The 16,261-nt window shown below is 35.9% G+C and overlaps 1 protein-coding gene across 2 annotated transcripts in view; it reads right to left on the bottom strand.

The window, feature by feature from the left end:
• LOC148951575 (retinol dehydrogenase 11-like) overlaps positions 1–16,261 on the bottom strand; it is a 271,589-nt gene that overhangs the window by 146,660 nt on the left and 108,668 nt on the right. For both annotated transcript variants that reach the window (XM_089090342.1, XM_089090341.1), the window contains one exon: positions 10,439–10,636. In XM_089090342.1, coding sequence (XP_088946468.1) covers positions 10,439–10,636 — 198 coding nt within the window. The remainder of the gene's footprint in view (positions 1–10,438; positions 10,637–16,261) is intronic.

The raw sequence follows: 16,261 nt of genomic DNA, 5'->3' as shown, positions 1-16,261 counted from the left end.
CTACCGTAGAAAATGTGACGCTGACATTGCAGTACATCAGGATCAGTATACTGTGAATTCAGATGATCTACCTACATTAATTGTTGTCGACAAATACCTATACCTACTAGAAGATGAAATCTAAAGAGTAGAGAAGTCGTTTTATCATGTATTTAATTTTTTATCATTTATTATTCAACAATTCCACATACATCTTTAGAACATTTTATTCATATGGCACTAAAATCAATATTAAACACACTTGTAAGTATATTTTTCACTAAAAAATCGTCCAGAGGTAAGACTCGGCAAATGTGGAGAAACTCCGCGTAAGTGTATCCACGGGTTCTGAAAATGAAAAAGATTTGGGCGGGACAGCCATTTGTCTTAGTTGCTAAATCCTGTATTATTCGTCGAATTTGTATAATAGTTTTCCCTTTGATCTCAATAAAGTTGCTAATTTATGGCGTGTAGAATTTATACTATAGGCCAAGAGGATAGAATAATTTAATATTTTGCGCTGTTTGAACGATGCGTAGCCAACGACCTGTCTTCAAAGTCGATGGACTGCTATTAACAACGATTAAGGTATTGTTAACACTTGGAATTTTTTCAATGAAGTTCGGATGGTATACAATAGGACTTGTACTGGGAAATGTATGAATCCATGCTAAATACGTTGATTATTTGGTTTGTGTTCATGGTGCTCGGTCTAGTAGAACACTGCCGCCGAGTGCGATTTCCCAATAGGTTTCAAATTGAATCAATGATTATTAGCGTGATACTCTCAGTCAAAGCATCAGCAAATGTACACTCTAAACGTACATTCCCTGTTCGTACTATGCTCATATCCTGAGTGCCCGACAAGTCCAAAACAATTACCCCATGATTTTTTGAAAATATTGAATCGGTTATTCCATTTTCAAATAGTTGCGAGGCATGATCTAGGGATTGCATGGTCAACTCTTCCAGAGTTCTATAGGATTTTTTTTTTCAAATGATAGAGTGTACAGTGGAATACCATTCACTTTACACACAAGGCTAGATAGACCAAAAAAATTAAAATCATGGGGGGATTCAGTCCAGGATCCTACGGCACTGCCACTCCTCACAAAGGCCAAAGCCAATTTTGATGGGAATTCTCCATTGATAAATGATGAATTGCTATAGCTACGAGAGACGGTGGCAATGTGACATTGATTGGTGATCGTATGGGGGACAAGAAGTTTAATGTTATTACCATTGGCTCTTAGCTTTTCCACCGCCATTGCAACATTGCTCATAACCTGTTGTTTGGACGTGGAGAATTGCTGATGTGATAATGAAATTTGCATCGGATGCTGCAGGAAGTGTTTTTCTCAAAATGAAATTCGATGGGGCCAGCTGTAACTTTATTTCAATCTAGACTTTGGGGGGTAGCTATTGGGATATATTGAATATCTCGTGATTTAGTGTTACAACCCGATGATACTCCCGGGTCACAGTAGTAGTCGACTTTTTGTCATTAACAAAACCTGATTGATAATAATGCGCTAATGACTTTCGTCTTAACTCCTTGTACTCCTTTGGTGTCATCATCATAAATTGTATGTAGCTTGCATAGTTGGATAAATTATTGCTAGTGCTATCCAATGTACCATTAATAAATACATTAATTTGTTTGAAGAGATTGTGTAGAATACAGTTTTCATAGGTGAGACCATCGCCAGCAGTTGGAGTTGTATTATCTGACTTTTTCTTCACCACAACATTTAAATCAATAAATGTTGATGACAAATCAATGAAGTAGTCTTCATTGGAAAATATTTGAAAGTGTATATTTTCCGAGAGGGGTTGTTGGAGGTGAAATTGTTCATAGTAGCCATACTTGATACTGAAAACAACATTTTCAGCATTGAATAGATTCAATGAGGAACTAATTGATGGATATGCTTCCTTGTCGGGGAGATAAGTCATCTTAAGAGAAGAAGTCCTTCTTTGATTTAACAATCTATTTCTTCTTCTTCTTCTTCTGCTTATTGGTCTTCCTTGTTTTATTCCTCAAAGTCCTTGTTGATGTCCTTCACTTCCCGCCTGGGTGGAGACTGATGAGTGAATGACGCGAACGCATCCTTTTCAATCCCTCCCCATTTTTTCGAGATTTTAGTTGATCACCATTAGCTCTGGCTGAAAATCTAATATTTTCCTCATCATTCTCCTTGAAATTCTCGCCCGACCCCCAGTCCTGTAGTGTGGAGGCAGAAAAATTTGATGCAGCAGGTACAAGATATTTTCTGGCAAGGGGTAGTGCAGAACGAAATAGCCTAGCAAACCAGCTACCAAAACCATAGCCAGACATTGTAGTACGTCCCTTTTAGTAGTCCAATCCATTGCCTATTTGATGTGGACTCAAAGCACCAACATAACAATCGATATCGGGACAGACAAATGGAATTCTCCTATTGTTCATTTTAGGTGATTGTGCTGTCGTCGACAATGGGTCAAAACTGAAATGTAGTCACTGCTAAGCCTTTTGTTATTTCCACAAGATCACCAAAATCACTTCCTAGTGTTTTCAGGCAGATTTCAGAATATAATTTTTTTACAAGATAATACTGCAGATTCATTGTATCTTAGTTATCAACAAGTCCATGGTTTGTTTGTCGTTCAAGAACACATAGGAGGGGTACATTTGAATTACCGACTCTCGACGCTTCCACAAAGGATGCATAGATAAATTAGCAAGAGTCTGACGCGAAGCTAAGTTGATAGTCTGCAAATAGAACTTGATTTATCCCGTAAATTATGCAAGAATTTTTCCCATGTATCATATTCTGTTTAAAGCCAAGAACGTCTCTCAGGAACATCCCAAGAACTCCCAAGAACATCATTTATCATTGAGAATAATTATTTCAGTGTCAACAGGTGAGGTAATGTAAATCCTATCGTGTTCCAATGAATAATTAAAATGGAAGGTACCATCTCCTACGATATGAGATTTTTCTATTGATTGTACGACACAAATCTCTCATATCATCGTATTCAATATATTTTAATTTAACATGGGGATACTGGCTAGATTTAAGTGCATCAAACAATTCATAGTAGACAAATAGTGTCCAATCGAATGTTATAACTTTCATATCACACACACGATCCTTTCTCAGGGTATCACAGGTATTTTTGAGAATACAATCGACAAGAGCCACTTCATATGCACCTTCAAATTTGATGGCAGGGGAGAGTTTCGTCCAAAAATCACTTGTCGTATTCAAGTCGTTGTAGAGAGGATCGGAAACATTGGACATAAATATTACATAGAAATCATTGGGCATTGTCAATATCTTCAACACCGATCCAAGAATCAAAATCAGAGTTGTATCCTAGCCACCGAACAAGTAACTGTTTCTTACCCCTGTGAGTAGGTGTCTTTAATAACTTTTCAATTTGATAGATTTCACTATTATTTTTAACTTTTTGTAGTTCATAGTCATGAAAGCCGCCGATAACCTCTTCTTCTCACGCATCAAGCGAGCAATAAGTTAAGGTTTTTGTGTCTAGGATTATTGTCACTTTTAAAAGCTCGTTTTAATACAAGTTATTCTCATGTTCAACAAAATTATCTGCTCTATGAATTATAACGTTATCACCAAAATTGAACTATTTTTTCTTCTTGACAATCGTTTCATTGGAATACTATTTTAGAAAGGTCTCAATTGTATCATGATCAGAATGATGAACTTCCGTTGGGGATGAGTTGGACAATGATCGATGAGGTTGTTAATTATAGATCGACATGATTTTATCTAAATCATGAATAAAAGCCGGTGTATTTTTCAATGTACAATATCTTGAAATTAAAAGTCGAATAGTTCTTATCAATCGTTCGGCCAATGCAGCCTTTATAGGACTATGACTATGATAGAGCATTGTACTATATTTCACTATTACTTTTGCAACATGGGGATTAACAAATTCACTACCGCGATCCGTTTGAATTTTTTTATAGGAATCCTGTTCGAGAATACTTTCAATGGCCTGAGCAACTTCAACGCCTCTCTTTGATCGCAATGGAATTGCATATGCATAGCGACTATAAACACTGATTGCAAGTAGAATGTACTTGTACGGTGTATTTTGACGTCGTTGAAGCTCGTCTAGAGTCAGGAGATCTACTCGCATTATATGCAATGGGTAAAAGGCTTTACTTTTTCGATATTGATTGGCACAAAGTCTATGATATCTATGAAGAGTGTAACTTGATTCATTTTATAGATGGTCTTGTACACTTTTAGTGTGAAAACCAGTGACTTTAAAAAGAGTGGTGGGGGAACTTAAACTCTCCGCCTCACCAATATCTTCATAAACACTTTTCGGAACTTCAACTATTTTGAACGTAAACACGTAATGTAATGTCCGCTACCTTTTGTATACTAGTTTCGGTTGGTGATGGTGAGATGAAACATTTTCATTTTTTCCTCGACACCATTGTCAAGTTTCCACTATGTGCGTTAGTATTTTCCAAGATTGATTTAAAATCTTCTTCTTCATGTTTTAATGGTGTTGTTGATGATGATGATGATGATGATGATGCATGTTCATTTATTTTTTTTTAGAATTTGTCTATTGCTAATAAGGCTTTTGGGGAAGTTTAATGTATTTAGAAAGTGGTATAGATGAGTGTCAAATGATAATAGTCCTATACGATTTGTAAACATGTCATAGATTAAATAAAGTAGATTACAGTTCTTGCCCTGAATTGTAATTCTTTCCACATTGCTTTAAACCTGAATATGATCTTGGCCACCTTCAATGAGAGAAGCTAGGAGTCGTTTTATTTTTTCAAGAAATGTGTTGGGCATTATATTTCAGAATTTAAAAAAAAATGAATACAATTCCTTCTTCTTTAATTGTGTTCCAGCAGCAGCAGCAGCAGAATCCTGATTAGATGATTCTTTTTTGTGATCAATACCAGTGGCCTTCGACTGATAGAACTTATGTTTGTCCACTTGGCGAAGTGCATCTTGAAGTAGAAGCAGTTTTTTATTATCCTCAATTTTCTCATTGTCGATTAATTTACTCAGATTGACCTCAAAGTGTTACACAGTTGGGAGAGCGTGTTCTATTGGAGTCAATTTATAGGGTTTTTCCATTCTCTCTAGAGAAAACTGTTTACAAGTCCTGCAATTATTGGCAGAAAAGTGTGAAAGAGCTACCGCCCGCCTGAAGAAGTCGTTTCTTTTTTAAATTCTTTACTTTCTTTTTATATGCCCATTTAAGTAAACTTGAACGATGTTTCTTTGCTTGTTTTATAAATACATCTGATAGTTGGACATTTCCCTTGGTCAAATTTGAAAAAATTTCAGATATTAGATTAATTAAATCATTGTCAATACCATGTTTGAGTATGGCTTTCCTAAGCGTGGGTTTTGAAGTGCTTAGAACTAAAAATAAATGTCTATTTTCATGTAGTTTCTTCAGTGTCATGATAGCAACTAATAGGTCCTTTAACTGTTCACGGGGAGATATACTGTAATTTCATTGTCGAAAATATCTGTGACTACACGCAGATCCTCGGGTGTATTTTGATTAAGATCCAATAGGATGTAGCCGTAGGGTTTATTAGTTGTCTGATTGTCTGCTGAGATCTGAAATATACGGGCGCCGGGGTAGATTTGCTTATGGGGATTGATGAGCAAGCGGGACCCCCAACCAACTCTGTAGATTGGACTATAGGTACTATTCAAAGCGAGTTCTCGCATGCGCTTGTTTTAGTGAAAGAGGTTGTTCAGAATCAGAGCGATGGCCTTATGTTTGCAAGAAGAGCGAACGGTAAACAACTTCAGCGTTTTCTGATAACTTTGTTGGACATATTCAGCCAGATCGTCAATAATCAGCCAAGAGTTTGGTTCAATAATGGTGAAAATATCAAGTCGCTGTTTGCTTTTGTTTTATCGTATGACTCCTGCCAAATACTGTAACAGTAGTAGATTTTTTTCGGCTTTTCCACAAACATTTTATAGCAATTTTTAATTATTTTAGTTAAGAGTGTTGTTTTGCCTGACATTGACGGTCCACACAGAAACGATCTGAATGGTGTTTTAAATTGGTACATGTTCCCTTCAACAGTTCACCTAGACAACTAACTGTATACTATGGCTGTCTAATGTCTAAATAATTTCTCTACTACTACTCCGTTCAAGAATAATAAGAAGAAGACGAATAAAGAATCATATTTTCTTTTATTAAACATAGAAAAGTAACAACACTTAAAAAATACTACATTGAAAAAAGCACATTAAACATGAAAAAAATATACTTTTTTAGATTTATTTATGATCAAAAATACAACATTTTCATAGACACTAGAAAAAAAAACACTTAAATAAACACACTTTTTTTTGTTTATTTATAGAAAAAATACAACATTTATTAGAATAATGCACTTGAAATAATATCAAACACTTTTATTTACAGCATTTGGTTTGGGATTCCCCCCTACCCCCAAGGGGGAGGGTGGCCTCTGCGGTGGCCAGGGGGCCCACTGCGGGCTGGGAAGCGCCTCGGGAAGTGCCGGGGGCCGGGAAGCGGGGGGCCCGCTGCGGCGGGCCGGGTCGGGGGATTAAATACTGGAAATTGCTCTGCCATGCACACACACACACATTGAAAATTGTTTTTGATATAGAAAAAAAAAGAATTAAAAAAAAACACTCTATTACCCAAAAAAAAACCCTCCCGCCCAATTTATACTTTTTTTAAAATGAATTTAAATTATTTTTTCTAGACCGAGTTGTTTTCTTTACTATAAACATTAAAAAAGGTCTGTAATTAAATAAATACCGTATGGTAGTAACTTAACACCATCCTCAAGTACAAAGACTTTGTCTGATATGGCCGACATGGCCTTTTTCTCAACTCTAACTGTGTAGTTTTTAAATTGTAAAGAGCGAATCGCCATGAATTTCGCTCTTGGGACTAAACTACGTTCCACACAGTTTCTATACACACTCATGTCGAAATTATTTTTTAGAAGGTGTGTAGGTACCCCCTTGCAAACTTGTTTGATATCCTTGTTGTGCGTTTCCACACAGTATACCTTTGGCCCAGGAAACACACCACTGGATATCAGATCACTACCCGTTTCAGATTTTAGCATTAACAATTGATTTGGGGCCTGGCGTTTCACTAGCTCTGGGTAGAGGGATTTCTCCCAATTAGTGTAGTCCATTCGTGAGCTAATGTACTCGCCATTTTCCAAATCATTCAATAGATTTTCAGTTTTGAATTTTAACAGGAGTGAATCAGTGTCCCAGTAATACACTTGAACTTGTCCCTCAATCGGCCATTGTACCTTGCACACACTGTAATGAAATGAAAACATGAGTTTCTTGGATATTTCCATAACGTCTCTTCCGCATAAAATATTTTTATTTAATACCAAACTTCTTCTATTGCGACGTATAATTTCTGTATCAGATCAACTGATTTCAAATGAAGGGAATCTGAGGTTTAAAGTGAATCGAACAACATATGTGTGATTATTTACTTTGTCATGTTGACTTATTCGTCGTACGCTTTTACATTTTTCGCAAAAAGACGATTTCAAAACTAGTTTATATACTTCTTTTTCAGCCTTCACTTTCACGTGTGATCGCTTACTGAAAAAGGTGTCAATAAAAATTTTCATGTAAAGCTTTTGATCAAATTGGAGGGCTCTATGAATCTTTGTGACCTTGAAACCATTGGACACCATCCATTTCAATAGCACGTGGTGAACAACGATATTATGTTTCGGGTTGAGGCCGGCAATTAGTTTTTGTTTTGAAGGTACCCACTGCATACTCCCATCCTCTAATAAAGATAAATTCTAGGGGTTTCAGAGAGTCCCTACCCACCGGTCTATTTATGCACGGAAAAACAAAGTATTTTACCGAGTCATGGATTTCCATGGGTATTTCACCGTCAATTTCAAAAAACCATCCCTGTGCACCATTCTCCTCAACACTAGCAATTTTGGGGAAATTCAAAGCACACGGATTGTCAAGCCATTTATAATTGCCACACGGCAAACAGTAGTGAGTCATTGCCGATGGGTAAAGAAAATTCATATCCAAAAAAACTCCGTCCGACTTTTCACCGGTGTGCTGTCCGGTCGGATCAGTTTTCATGATACGATCCCCGTGAAAAACATACCCACCCCTCATTGATCTCTCTACAAAAAAATGTTGATCCAAATCGACGATCAGAACTATGTCTTCCTTTCTTGTTTGAAGTATAAAGTTCATCAACCGATGAGGAGTTGAAAAAAAAAAAACTAAATTCAGCCCAAATTCCTCGTAGATCACTTTTGTATTTTTGCACACAATGTCTAGAAAAGTGAGTACGTCACTGGCCAAGTATAGTTTACAATAATCCCACCCATTTTTACATCCGCTCTTTGCCCAAACCCCCTTAGCAAATTCGTAGTCGCTAGTGGTGCAATCACTCTCAGTTAGAGAATTGTAAAAAACTTCAATGGGAGGTAGTGACACCTCATCTAGACTCGAGCTAGAGTTGTAATAATCATATGGATATATACCCTTACACATTAATGAATCATACATTTAATCATCGGAGAAGTGCTGTTTGAGGAGGGAGAAGCTATCAAAATTGTCACTTTTCTGTACCTGAATCAATTGACTTCTTATGGAGAACTTTGTCAAAAGCTTTATGGAGATCCAGGTAGATAAGATCTATTTCAAGTCCCTTATCAGTCGTCCAGTCGTCCACTGCGCAAAGCATCTGAATTTCTGCAGATCTTTTTTTTAGAAAACCAACCTGTTTATCACTAAGAATTCGTTTGCTTTTTCAATAGACGAGAATATGGTCTGATATTATAGACTCAAGAATCTGGCAGGGAATACTAGTGAGACTGATCGGACGGTAATTTGACAGGATCTCCCTTTTGCCATATTTGAAGATAGGTGATACGACTGCGCTCTTCCAGACCATTGGTAGTTTGCCTTTATCCAACAATTTCTGGAATGTGATTGTTAACGGACGAGCGGTTAAGTCAGCTGTCTCTCTTAGAACCCTTGGATGCAGTTTATCCAGCCCTACGGATTTTGTTGTGTTTATAGCTTTCAGTTTCTTGAGTACTAAAGATTCAGTTATGCTGATACTGGAGATCGGCTCGTGCTCGTTTGTGCTGCTGGTCGAGAGAATGGGTTCTTTAAGGTCTGGTTCTTGAGTAAAGACTCTTGCAAATTGCTTGCCAAGAAGGTCTGCTTTGCCCTTTGGGTCTTCTATGAGGGTGTCCAGCTGCTTGTCAAACAAAGGTGGAATTCCACCTCCGTTCTTACACTTTGATATGACGTATCTCCAGATGCATGTTGGATTTTTCTTCAGGCTATTGGCCAGTTTCCGTTCCTTTTTATTTGCTTCAAAGCGGGTAGCTTTTCGAACTCTGTTCGAAGCCTTTCGATAGCCAGCCCTTTCCGAGTCAGCAGGAAGCTTATTTTTTAGTTTCGATTTCGTTTTCTCTCAAGTTTCTTTTTTTTCTTTTATGAGGTTAATTGTCTCGCTCGACAATGCTACCTGCGAGTGAAGTCTGATCAGCAGAATGTGTCCCCCTTCAGTTTCTTTTATGACCGACAAGAAAATATCATAGAATTTGTCAGGTGAGTCTTGGTCCTTGACCAGTTCTTTCCAGTCAATATTTTGGATGTCTTGTCTCATCGCTTGATAATTTCCCTTGTAAAAGTTGTGCTTCGGCTGAGCTGGGGATTTCGCTTGTGGTTTGGCTTCGATGTCAAACGCTATCACGGCGTGATCGGAGTTTTCAACTGGTGCTAGCACTTCGATATTCCCTACCATACTAATATCACTTACGAGGAGAAGATCTAAGAGGCTTGGGGTGTCGGTGCCACGCACCCTCATGGGCTCATCTATCAGCTGTTCAAGATAGTTTTCGTTGAACGTTTCCATGTAAAGCCGTGTAGGCCCATGCGTCAAAGTGCCAGTTTAGCGTTGTTGCCAGTCAACCTTAGGTAAGTTGAAGTCACCGACAATTACAAGATAAATGTTGAGATCCTACTAAACCTTGGAAACTGATCAAATATATTCAGAAGGATATAAAAAAATATCAGAACTTGTAAATTTGTCAAAAAAAAACATCCGAAAATAAAAACAAATCTGAAAAGGAGGGCAACTAAAGACCATAATCAGCATATCACACTCTCTTAATATTATTTTAAATCTATATGGGTTGTTCATACTTCGAGTATCATTCGGAACCTTGAATCTTGAATTTAAATTAATCCCATACACGAGGTCCCCTCCTCTGAAACATGCCTGAGTCAACGAGGAAATTTGTAAAATAACGAACTTGTAATAATAAAGCCTTTAAAATTACCCGGAAAAATATCAAGAGACTTTTTGGACAGACTATATACAAGAAATAGATATGCACAAGAAATCTATACTCATTAAGGATATTTACCTGTGTCATGTAGACGCTTCGCAAGTTCTCTTGTGAACAGAATCAGACATGTCTTAGATGTTGCATATATTTCCATTATCCCATTTCCACTTGAAGATTTCTTGAAATTTAGATCAGATAAGTCAATTTTACGACAAGTCCAATGTAACATTGAAGACGTGGATATTATCCTACTGGGAGCACTCTTTTTCATTGTATCTGAAAATAAATAATCTTGGATATTACCTAGGAGGCAAGAGGATGGAGTTACGCTTTCTAAACAAATAGAAAATTAAAAAAAAAAAATATTATAAAAAATAATTTGCAGCGGCATTATTATTATTTTTTGTAATTTTATCAAATCATTCACATAAACTTCATTGGTATATGAACTACAAGTTATAGTATTCTACAAAGGTTTGTCATCGTGATTTAAATGAAAATGGCAAAAAATTACAAAAGAGTAGACAAAAGTAAAATAGGAATTATAAATAGGAAGACAAATGTAAAATAGGAAAAGTAAAAGAGAATGAAGAGTTAAACAGAATTTTAAGTCATGAAAACAACCAAATAGTCACGTTATTTTTGCCTATTGTCTAACATGCATGGAATCTTTTTTTATGCCTATTACATGAAAAGAAATACGAAAAAAAAAATATCAAATCAGACAAGTGGACATAGTCTCAGCTCTCGGTCCCCAATATCTCAAGATCTGTACGATTTTCCTGTCTTTTAACTATTTCCCTCGGTATTTTCCCATGCGTTTTTTTTAATTTAAACTTACTCCCTTCCCCCTTCGGAAATAAATACAGTGCATAAACCTACCTGTATATTCAAGTGAACTTAATCTGATTTCGTTTTAATTTTCTTATATTACAAATTCAAAAATATATAACAATTTTGTAACTCATCAATAGTTTCTAGCTGTATATTTTCTAGAGCCCCTTCAATGTTTCCTTTATCCCTCCCAAACTCCAAGTGAAGGCATGATTAATATGTAGCCAAATATCAGACCGTTGCCAATCTTTTAGGCTTATGTACGAAAAAAATACGAAAAGTACGAAAAAAAGTAGGTATGTATTGCCTTAACAGTATCACCCATAATCAAACAGTTCGTGGTAACGAACTGTAAGTAAGGAGCAACCCGGCTCAATGGTTACCGAAACTCTAGAAAACGGGATTTTGATACCAATAGATACATCAAAAGAATCATTTAATTAATCATTTTTTAATACTGATTTCAAATATATAAGTTTCATCAAGTTTAGTCTTACTAATCAAAAGTTAAGTGCCTGAGAAAATTTGGCTGATTTTCGAAAAAAGGGAGAAAAGACCCCTTAAAAGTTATAGAACCTTAATGAAAATCACATCCTCATATTCAGCGTATAAGAGAACCCTGCTGTAGAGGTTTCAAGCACCTATCTACAAAAATGTGGGAGGGCTCATTGGAACGCAAATTAAAAGTTGTAGTGCCCTTTTTAAGTGACAAAAAAAATGAATGGCAACTACGCCCCCTCCCATGCTCATTTTTTTCCCAAAGTCACCCGATCAAAATTTTGAGATAGCCATTTTGTTCAGCATGGTCAAAAATATGATAACTATGTCTTTTAGGATGACTTAATCCGCCGAAGTCCCCGGGGGGAGGGCTGAAAGTTATGAACTTTACCCAATGTTAACATATAGTATTGGTTATTGGGAAGTATACAGGTGTTTTTAGGGGGGATTTTTTCTGGTAGGTGGAGGGGGGGCGGGGCCAGGGGTTATATGGGAGGATCTTTCCACGAAGGAAGTTTTCATGGGGGAAGAGACATCGCTATGAAGGGAGCGCCGGATTTCCCAGCATTATTAAAAAAAAAAATCAGAAATTAAATAAAAAAAGTTTTTGAACTGAAAGTAAGGAGCAACATCAAAACTTAAAACGAACAGAAATTATTACGTATATGATTGGGTTCACCCCTAGTCAATACCTTGCTCTTCCAAAGATTTGTTAGTGCCTTCATAAGAGCTATTTATTCTAATTAACGGGCATTGTGATTAATAGGTCATTTTTAAAGAATCGGAGCAAAACTAGAACTTCAGCTTAAAGGGCAAGTTATTGAATAGGGTGCGAATCCCCTAATATACGTACTGAAAATATATGAACATAGAAGTTCGTTACGCGTGTTAATTCGTAAGTTGCGTGTATTTATTACTAATAGAAACTTTCGTAAATAAAATTAAACAAGTTTCGAGAAAGCCATTTAACCAAATAAAAGTAAAATTAATATGCAAATTTTGTTATAATTATTAATGTACGGTGAGCCAAAATCAAAACCTGCATTAATTCAAAAACGTTCAAAAATTAAATAAAAAAAAACAAGTTTTTTTTTTTACTGAAAGTAAGGAACGACGTTAAAACTTAAAACGAACAGAAATTATTCCGTATATGAAAGGGGCTGTCCCCTCCTCAACGCCTTGCTCTTTACGCTAAATTTTGACTTTCTCACACATCTATTTTTTTTTAAACAATAAAAAACTTTAGCGTAAAGAGCGAGGCGTTGGGGAGGGCACAGCCCCTTCCATATACGGAATAATTTCTGTTCGTTTTAAGTTATAACATCGTTTCTTACTTTCAGTTAAAAAAAAAACTTGTTTTTTTTTATTTAATTTAAAAAGGGATCATCAAGGGAATGTATATAGCCTACAGTTACTTTGAAGTTGCCTTATGTGTGGAGAGTGGGAGGAAAATCTGTTGCATTTTCTGGGGAAGGGTTAAGAGATTAAAGAAAGGAAATTTTTGAAGTGGATGAGGCGGAAGAGCCTTGGTTAGAAAAATCTCGTGTGGCAAAAAATATCGTGCGGGAATGACCCACGGTGAGGATTGTTACAAGCCATTTTTTGGGGCGAGCAAGGGATCTTACTTACTGGGTGGTAATTTTTACAGACTGATTTTCTTTTTATCAATAATGAGCAAAATGCCTGTTTCCAATACGATATGCAAAATTACTGCATGAGTCGGTAAAACCGCTGCAACTACCGACCGAGACTGAGATTTCGGTACATATCATTTATTTAACCAAATGGAAAATGGCGGCACCATCTGTAAAATAATGACAGGAGTCGGTAAAACTGCTGCTTTTATCGACCAAGTTGGAGATTTCTGTAGAGGACATGTCAGTATTTTGGAGGTCTTTATTTAACCAAACTAAAAACTCTTGCGCCGTCAGAATTTTTTTACCAAGTCCCCACGGCCCTGCCCATCGTAAGGGGGTTACATGATGACTTTACATATTTTTTGTATTAGTGTTTATGACTGGTGTTTTATATTGTTTTGGTCGTTTTGTTCAAAAGTTTAAATTTAATCTTTTCATTGCTTTTGTATGTTGTTCTCTTTGTTGCGGCCATGGCCCCAACGGGTTTTTTTATCCGCCAAATATACTATACTGTACAATGCTATACATTTTTTCTATTTGCATGAAATGAATTCATAAACTGAAAGTGTACATGTATTGATAATTACATTTAAATTCCATTGCTTGTATAAGACGAATGAACATGGCAATTCTAAAATTTATTCTTAATTCAAATATCACATTTTGAAGAAATAAGGCATTTTACAGAATTTTAATATGATACCCCAATTTTCAAAGCACTTCACTAGGTCGAGTCCCAAATTGAAGTCTCAAAAGTTACTTTTTACATAATTATACTTTGAATACTTGAGGTTCATCCACTTCTTAACTTTACATAGAAAATGTGCAAGAGAGCCGAGTGGTTTCCAGGAGAAGTTCGATCAAGTCAAGAAAGGTTGATTTTTTAAAGAATCAAAGAATACCTTTTTCAAAAATATGCAAATTTCACTCTAATTACAGTCTCGGATATAATTCAAGGAGCGAAGGGAAAAGTTGTAGAAAAGAATACAGAGATGTAAATATAAGAGCTCCGTTGCTTTTTGGGGACATACAGGAAGAAAAGGAGAAATTTGTGTTTTCGTTATCAGGGAACTGTCATTTTTAATGCATTGTCATAAAACTGAAAAGAGGTGATAAAAAACAGATGATTATGAAAGCCAATGGAGAACCACTGAAAAGAATATTGAATATCTTAACAATCACCTGACCCCTCTTCGCAGCAGTAGCAATGATACAAGAAGAATGATACAAGAATGATACAAGAAGCAATGATTTCCGGGTTTTTGTCATTCGACCTTGTGTCTCCGGCGTTTACCCTGTATTTATGTCTATTTTGTACAGATATTTTAAAATTATACCTTGAACCTTGAGAAAAAGATACGAACTGAACAAACAAGGGAATCAATTAATGGGGTTCAGCATAAAGAACTTTGAACAAGAAAGTTCTCTGGTTTTACGCATTGTTATAATTGCACCATGAAACTACAACTTAAAAAATATTTTGGGCGAAGGAATTCTTTCTTACTAGGCAGCGTCCGAGCAAACACGGTGGCGGATCCAGGGGGCGAGGGGGTGCACGCCCCTCCCCCCTAGCGTAGTCTAAAGTAGTGTAATATACTTAATTGACTCAAGTTTGCGTTAATTAAACTTGCTCCTAATGCAAGTTTATCGGATCAACCTATTTCCCCCCCCCTAAAATTTTTTTGTCGGATCAACCTATTTTGGACCCCCCCCCCCTACAAAAATCCTGGATCCGCCCCTGAGCAAACATGAGTATGGCAGTCATTAGTCATCCCATTATTTATCCATTCCCCTGAAACAGCAGGCCAGAGTTGCTTATATAAAAGAAATATTATATTTTTAAATAATGACAAAATAAAACTTCTAGGTTCCGTAGATAAAGACAAAACAATCATATTTTTGATAAAGCAAAGAGAATCTTATGAATAAAAGAGGCCCACGTTGTTATGTTTTTGTTTTATTTTTTACAGTCTGCGCCAAAAAGAAATGGACTCCAACAAATGAGTAAAAAAAAACGAATGTTTCTGCATTTCGTAATACCTCCGCTGTGTAGATCTTTCTTACAAACCGTCGCGCGAAAATCTGTCCATAGTCCATCTAGACACAAAATGAACAGAAATTAAATAAACAATCATACAAAAAAATATACAACAAGTAATAAAATAAACGAGTGAATTAATTTTAAAGCGAGTAATGCTTAAATTTAATGTGCAAATCAAGCTTAAAATGAAAAAAAAATATTTTAATATTGAAGTATAAATGAAACCCAAAACAAACAGAAATTAAATAAACAATCAATGCAAACAAACATACAATAAATACTAATGTAAATGAAAAAATAAATCTTAAAACGAATGAAACTTAAATTGAATATGCAAATCAAGCTTGAAAAGAACAAAAACCACTACCAACAAGAGTTTGGGTATCGCCTCCTTCTCTCATTGTAAAAGTCGAAAACCTACTGTGTCATTGGCGCTTTATTGAAAACTATATGTCTCTTGAACAGTCTTGGAAAGCATAAACAAAATCAAATTGAATTTTTGATATATAATGATATTAATTGTTGAAAGATCCACTTGTTCAAGTTTTTATTTCACTGTAATTTTATTTTCAATGCTGTTAGAACTGGGAAAGAAATTTTTTGTAAAATAAATCGTTTTCGGAGAGGTGCCACTAACGCAATATGCCTTAGATTTTTATAGTTAAGGAAGGGGGCAGTTTCCAAACTCTTCTTTGTAGCAAAACTGTATTCCTCATGAAAAATCATATAGGGAACTATTAAAATAAACTGAATATTTGATATATAATGATTAGTTGCTGAAAGCTCGTCAGTTCAAAATTTTACTGTAATTTTAATGTTTATTTTCAATATTAAGTACAAAAGAAAATATTTGTAATATAATTCGTTTTCAGTAAAGCGCCAATGACACAG

Source organism: Artemia sp. Qi Xiang Cuo, chromosome 6, assembly GCF_049724085.1.
Source record: "Artemia sp. Qi Xiang Cuo chromosome 6, ASM4972408v1, whole genome shotgun sequence".
Classification (NCBI taxonomy): Eukaryota; Metazoa; Arthropoda; class Branchiopoda; order Anostraca; family Artemiidae; genus Artemia; species Artemia sp. Qi Xiang Cuo.
Note: the sequence above shows the minus strand (reverse complement) of the source record. Positions and strands in the feature narration are given on the sequence as shown.